At 38.0% G+C, this 7,136-nt stretch overlaps 2 protein-coding genes across 2 annotated transcripts; both read left to right on the forward strand.

The window, feature by feature from the left end:
- The first annotated feature begins 1,790 nt into the window (after window positions 1–1,790).
- Window positions 1,791–2,447, forward strand: LOC137407947 (uncharacterized). The gene has a single exon (XM_068094334.1). It carries the CDS (start codon window positions 1,791–1,793, stop codon window positions 2,445–2,447), a length of 657 nt encoding a protein of 218 aa, XP_067950435.1.
- Window positions 2,448–6,157: 3,710 nt separating this feature from the next.
- On the forward strand, window positions 6,158–6,799 carry LOC137407948 (ATP-dependent DNA helicase PIF1-like). Its single transcript, XM_068094335.1, has one exon. It carries the CDS (start codon window positions 6,158–6,160, stop codon window positions 6,797–6,799), a length of 642 nt encoding a protein of 213 aa, XP_067950436.1.
- The last annotated feature ends 337 nt before the right edge of the window (window positions 6,800–7,136 follow it).

The following is a 7,136-nucleotide window of genomic DNA, read 5'->3' on the forward strand; positions in this document are numbered from 1 at the left end:
GCTACATAGCAAGAGCATTTCCTGTTTTGTTACCGACAGGTGCAGCGGATTTATGTGCACCCCGTGCTAAACCTGTTTCCCCGCGTGACTACTTCAAACATCTTATTTACTACAAAGATGGTCAATTTCAAGCTGATCCTAAATTTTTTTCCTTGCTTATAATAGTACACTCCGCTGGCAATCTATTCAAGTAGGTCAAGTCTTCATACAGAACAACCCAAATGAACGTGAAATGTCTGTTGCTGATATTCGCCAACTTGTCGATAAAATCAACGAAACTTGAGCAACAAAATTCTTAGGTTCGGTTCCCAAATCAGGGGTACTGCTCAATACTGGTATAGCCAACGCAATGATCTCCTGGCAATAATCAAACAACTTGAAAATTTTACTGCTTTTTTCACATTTTCAGTTGCTGACATGCAGTGGCCCAATCTTGCACATTTCCTTGACACTCACAATAGAACCATTGCTCAAGCAATTGCGCACTCACCTCTTACTGTTGACTCATACCTAGGTGTTAGATTTGACACGTTTTTCAAACATTTCCTTACACCTTACTTTCTAATTGATGGCCACTGGTACAGATTTAAATGGCAAAATCGAGGCAGCTTGTATGTACATGGCCTAGCTTGGTTACAAAATGCCCCAAACACACAAACTTGTTCACAACTTGAACTAACATCATATTGGAATAAATATGTATGCACTTGGAATCCTGCCATTGAACATAACCAAAATCCAGCTAACTTTTATTGGGATGTTCAAAACTACCCATGCTCAGTAAGAGGTCAAGATGTAGATAACTTAAAAAACTACTTGAAAGACCTCGTCAAAATTTATCAAAAACATACACGTTGGAATCCGGGGTACTGCTTGCGAACAAAGCCAGATGGCACTCAAAAATGCCGATTTGGCTTCCCAAAAGAACTCCATGCACAAACATCTGTTGATTTTTTCTAGATGAACCAGGTCATAGAACATCTATGGCTATATCATCTGCCACTAATGATCCTCTCTTGAACAACTATAATCGCAGATATATGGTGTTGGGACATTACAATGGACAACCAGTGTATTACATTGCGAATGAAATTGGCTGTGTCATTATAGTATTATACATAGCTGGGTATTTATGGAATAACTACAGATTACTTTTACTTGCTTAATGTATAATTCCAGGATAATACTTTTGCTAACAACTATCTATACATATATATATATATACTTGGGATATCTCTTACCAGTTCATTGTAAACTCAGTAGTGTTTTAAAGAACATAACAGTGAGAACACAACATATTATTGGCAACAAAGATATACCTGGCAACAAGGACAGTCTTCAGCTGGACATTCTACAGTTCAACTCTACTCTAAATTTTCCTTACAATGTCTACTCAAACTGAGCAACTTATTCAACTGCTGACTCAACAGATGGCTCTTCAAAGAGAACAAATGGAGCAGCAATGAGAGCAGATGGAGCAGCAGAGACAGCAGCAGAAAGAAAAAAATAGATGGCTGATCAAACTTCTAACAATGAAGACCGAAATAAAAGCATGAGGAACTACTCCTAATTTTACTGTTTTTGACCGAAATACAGAGCTGTGGACGGACTATTTACTGCACTTTAGGACATTCATAGGAGCCAATTCTATTACTGAAAACAGAGTTCCACAGATATTTCTAACCAATCAATCAAAAGTTGCTTACAAACAATTAACTGATTGGTCAGATCAACAAACTCCCAAGAAAGAAGTCAACAAACTGTCAATAGAAGATATTGAGAACCACATGATGACTCAATATAACCCTAAAACTTTCATCGTTAGAGAAAGATATCATTACTGGAGCAATATGAAAAAAAATCCAGGAGAGACAATTCAAGAGTTAGCAGCAAGATCAAGACATGAGGCTACAACTTGTGACTTTGCAAATATTAGGGATGCACAAGATGAAGCTTTACGTACAAGATTCATCTGCTCAGTAAGGAATGAAGCAATACTTAAAGAACTATTCCAATTGAAAGATGAAGACCTTACTTTTGCCAGAGCTATCGAACTTGCTATGGAAATGGAGGAAGCAACAAAAGTGGCAAAGGAAACAGTCTATAGTGCAGCAAATCCTGTCAAAGAGGTAAACCAGAAAACGACAACTTCAAAACCGTCAACATCTGCAGATCAACAGAAATGCTACCGATGTAGAAAATCTAACCACAAATCTATTGAATGCAGATATAAAAAGTCTACCTGCAATTACTGTAAACTTACAGGACATCTAGAAGTCGTCTGCCGTAAAAAGCAGAAAGGTGCTAAGCTTCTGAACTTAGTGAAGGCTGTCAAAACCGTCAACAATAATCCACAGCTACATGTCAACCTTCATTTACAAGGTCACACAACGACCTTGGAAGTGGACACTGGAGCAGGAGACAACTTCATATTCCTGGACAACTGAAAGAAATTGGGGAGCCCTACACTCAAAACTTCAAAAGTCCATTATGAGTCCGCAGCAAAAAACAAGAACGACATACTAAGAGTCTGTCTCGTCAAAACAAAGTTAGATTCACATCAAAATAAGAAGCAATTACATTTTGTCGTAAGAAAAATACCAAGAAATGGTATTCGACAGCTTGGAATCTCAGTTGATGGATTAATCAACCAATGTCAATCGCAGAAGATTAAGCACTTAGCTCAAAGCAAACAGATGCAGGACAATCGATCAACTAAAACAGTTCATCATTACACAGTTGGAACACCTTGCTATGCTTTGTACTGTAGACCCAAAAGAGATAAACAGCCTAAATCGGTGGAACCTGTTATCAAAGTATTTGGCAGCAGAACAGTCAATGTTAGAGTACTACCAAGAGGACCAACCTGGAAGAGACATCTGGAACAGCTTTGTTCTAGACATGCTTCACCAGAAAATGCCTAACCACCTGCCGAAATACCAACCACTCTAAGCAGTCTTTCACAATCGCAACCATTGCCCTTAGCTACAGTACCAAAGCCGAAAAAACGAAACCCAAGATTGCCTGATGGCAATGAATAAAACAGGGATAATCCCAGACGCTCAAAGAGACAATCTAATTGCTGAAGTCACCCATACAACTTCAAGCTAGCAGAGAGGTGTTGGGACATTACAATGGAAAACCAGTGTATTACATTACGAATGAAATTGGCTATGTCATTATAGTAGAGCTGTACAATGATCGCGTTAATTAAACGATTAACGGAACCAATACAAATAAACGATTAACTGAGTTGGGCCAATTAATCATCAATTAAAATGCAACCGGAGGTGATGATCTTGATGTGGTTGCTTTCCTTTGTACTGTTTAGTACCATACGTTAGTAATACTAACATAGCAGGTTACTACCATTTAATTTACTAACAAATAAATATTAAAACAAGCAACAATTTCTTACCAATAAATTACAACCACAATTATTTTGCACTCCACTATGAAAACACAGTGGGTCGCTAACATTAAACTTGTTTATACAAAGCACAAGCGCCGTGCCGATCTAGCCCTAAGCGGCCATGTTGTTAGTTGTTTGAACATGTTTCTAGGTAATAGCAACAAAAGTGATTTCAGTATTATTTAATACGTATCTTACAGTTTATCTTGGTTTATTTTTAAAAACTTTCTCAAGTAAATTATACATGTATTTTCATTTTTCAAATAAGTCACAATCATATTTCAGCTTCAGAATATTAGTAATATGAGATTGACACTTTATTGGAACATGAAAACAGAAAAATATCTTCCACCCTAGGTAGAGCATTTCTGTAAGTTGTTGGAAGCGTAAACAAGAAAGTGAAGTGCAGTATATGCCAGAAAGAATTTGCTTACCACCATAGCACATCATCATTAAGATATATTTTAACTAATTCTCATCCTACCATGCAGAGATCATCACCAGCTGTCGCAGACAATAACTAATACTACCGATTACCGGCACTACTGTCCCCTGTGAGCGGCTATTCTCTAAAGCTGGCAATATTGTATGTAGGAAGGGGGCATATCTTTATTCAGATGATGTGAATAATTTTTTCTTTGTTTTGTAACGTTTGTATCGGTCTCAGATTCCATAGATAACAAATTAAACTGTGCTGCCTCAACTCTTGGCTGACTTAATTATAGACTCATAGATAGTTAAAAACTATTACATTGTAACTTATGTACATTGTACATAACATTTACTATTGCTAACAATTGTCTAAAATAAAATTAATCTATATGTAGCTGTATTATTTGTTTTTGAATATGCAGGTTTCTGCTAAATTAACGCCAAGATTAATCGAAGATTAACTGGTTCAGACCAGTTATTAATCGCGATCAATTTTTATAATCGTTGTGCAGCTCTACATTATACTAGTATTATACATAACTGGGTATTTATGGAATAATTACAGATTACGTTCACTTGCTTCATGTATAATTCCAGGATAATACTTTTGCTAACAGCTATCCATACATATACCTACACACACACATATATATATATATATACATATATATATATATATATTTATATATATATATATATGTATATACTTGGGATGTCTCTTACCAATTCATTGTAAACTCAGTAGTGGAATAAAGAAAATTACAGTGAGAACACAACACATGGTTACTTGGACTGCAAATCACGACATTTCATTGACTTTTGACATAACCGATGCAGCCAAATACATTGCCAGATATACTTCAAAAGCTGAAACCACAAGGACTGACTACACACAGGTTTACCCCTGGCTTCCTCCTGAAGCCAACATACAATGCACTGCAACTGCTTTACTCCTCAACACTATTTCTAGAGATGTTTCTTCACAAGAAACAGTTCATGTCATTGCTAGCTTACTTCTGTATCACTCCTCATGCAGCTTTGTCACTCTTATTGTTGATGGTCAAACAATACAGGACAATTAACCTGGTCAAGGAAACTCTGATATGCAAAAATACATGACCCGTCCTTTTGCCCTCCACGCAATGTCTTTCTTTGCATTCACAAAATCATTTAGACTTATCCAACACCGTAATGCAAACTTCCTTACATCTCATGCCTGTACTGGTGGTGATGCCATTATGCAAATCTTCCTCAAATACAGCTCAGATCCAGATTGTGGCGCACTTGCCAAGTAATGCATGGAGTTTTTAGTTCTGCATAAACCTTTCACCCAGTGAAACCAATTGCCCGCAGGCTTTGAGAACCCAGTCGATGCTTACGCACAATTCATTCATGAAAACCCTTACTCTTTGACCAAGATCAACCATTTGAAAATGCAGTGGAACAAGCGGCGACCCAACTTGCTCAAGATGCAGAAAACATTCTTGAAAATCCTCCCTATAAATGTAAGCCCTGGATGAGCCTACTTGACCAAGAAGACGACTTGCCTCTTGCTCAACCTGCTTCACAAGCCAATCCGGATTTTGACTGGGTTGCCAATAGCCAAGATCTCCTACACTTTGTCCCACAGGCTCCTACCTTTCTAATTGATGCTCAAAACATTACAACTCACCTCTCATTGAAATACCGCTTGTTGATATTGCCCAATTAAACAATGAGCAAAGGCATGTCTATGACCACATTAGACAACCATTCTCAGCTTCTCAATCCTCCTCCCCTCAGAGCACTTGTCTTGGTTCCGCTGGAACTGGTAAAAGCTTCCTAATTCAAACATTGCATCAACTACTCGGTCAACATTGCAAACTTTTGGCTCCTACTAGTGTTGCGGCATTGAACATCTCTGGTTTGACCATTTATTCTTTCCTACACTTTGCTAAACCTACTGACACTCGGCAGCTAAATGGCCCTGCTTTGCAAATTCTTCAAGCTAAGTGTCTGCAAATTAAATAAATCATAATTAACAAACTTTCAATGATTTGCTGCCGTCTAATAAATACAATTGATAAACGTTTGCGACAAGCCTTCCCTGAAAAATCTGACCAGTTTTTTGGTTGCTGCTCCATAATCCTGTTTGAAGATCTCGGTCAACTACCGCCTGTTTTGAATGCCAAAATGTTTCAGCCCAACGCAGGAGTGCTGTTTGTTTGCATGGCCACTCAACTTACCAAACCATTGATACTGCGTTCTTCTTATCCCAATGTATGCGTCAAGCAAACGATCTAATCTTCTGTGATCTATTACTAAGACTCCGTGATGGAGAGTCGACCGAGCAAGACTATGAACTCCTGTCGCGCCAATTTTCTGGCATTGCTGATCATGACCCCGTCTTCGATACCGCTACTCATCTATTTCCAACATGTGAATTGGTCCACGACTACAACTCAGAACAGACTTTTACTACTTGGCAATCTCATTGCTCAGATTAACTCAAAACACGCTGGCCGCAATGATCACTTGGCATCTTCTAAACTTGCATGCGGTCTTCAACGCACTGTATTTCTATCAGTCGGTTCACAAGTTATGCTTAGAGCAAATCTTTGGATTGAGAAGGGATTAGTCAATGGTTCAATTGGTACTGTTTTGCGTATCAGATACTTTGCAAATCAAGGCCCACTTGCATTACCTGCTTTCTTTGTCTGCATATTTCCAGATTATACTGGTCCAACATTTCTTCCCAAACACCCCAACAGTTTTCCAGTTATACCTATCAAGAGTACTTGGACTGCTGGCGATGCCACTTTTAGCCGTACAGGCATTCCTCTCAATCCAGCATGGGGTTTGACAATACACAAGAGTCAAGGTCTTACCATGGCTAAAGCTGCCATTGGTATAGACCACCTCAAAATGACTGCTGGATTATTGTTTGTTGCTCTCTCGAGTTCGAAACATAAATGACTTACTTGTTAACAACTTTGCTAGGGAGCGGATCACTCGATTAGCTATCAATGATCAAATCTTACAATGTAAAAGAGAGGAGACTAGACTGCGCGACCTTTAACACATACTGTATACTTATAACGGATATTGTAATATTAGTAATTAACCAATTACTCATATACCTGGTTTCAACCCAATTTTACTTATAAAATTGTTAGTTGCACCTTTTTGGAGTCGTGTTCCTTCAAATTTATTTTATATCATCTCAAAAAAGTCTCATTTACACTATACTATGTCAGTTCCTGCTAAAAGCTACTTTTTCAACAATCAGCAGTACCATTTCATTTTCCATTTC

The sequence above is a fragment of the Watersipora subatra genome, chromosome 11, assembly GCF_963576615.1.
Source record: "Watersipora subatra chromosome 11, tzWatSuba1.1, whole genome shotgun sequence".
Classification (NCBI taxonomy): Eukaryota; Metazoa; Bryozoa; class Gymnolaemata; order Cheilostomatida; family Watersiporidae; genus Watersipora; species Watersipora subatra.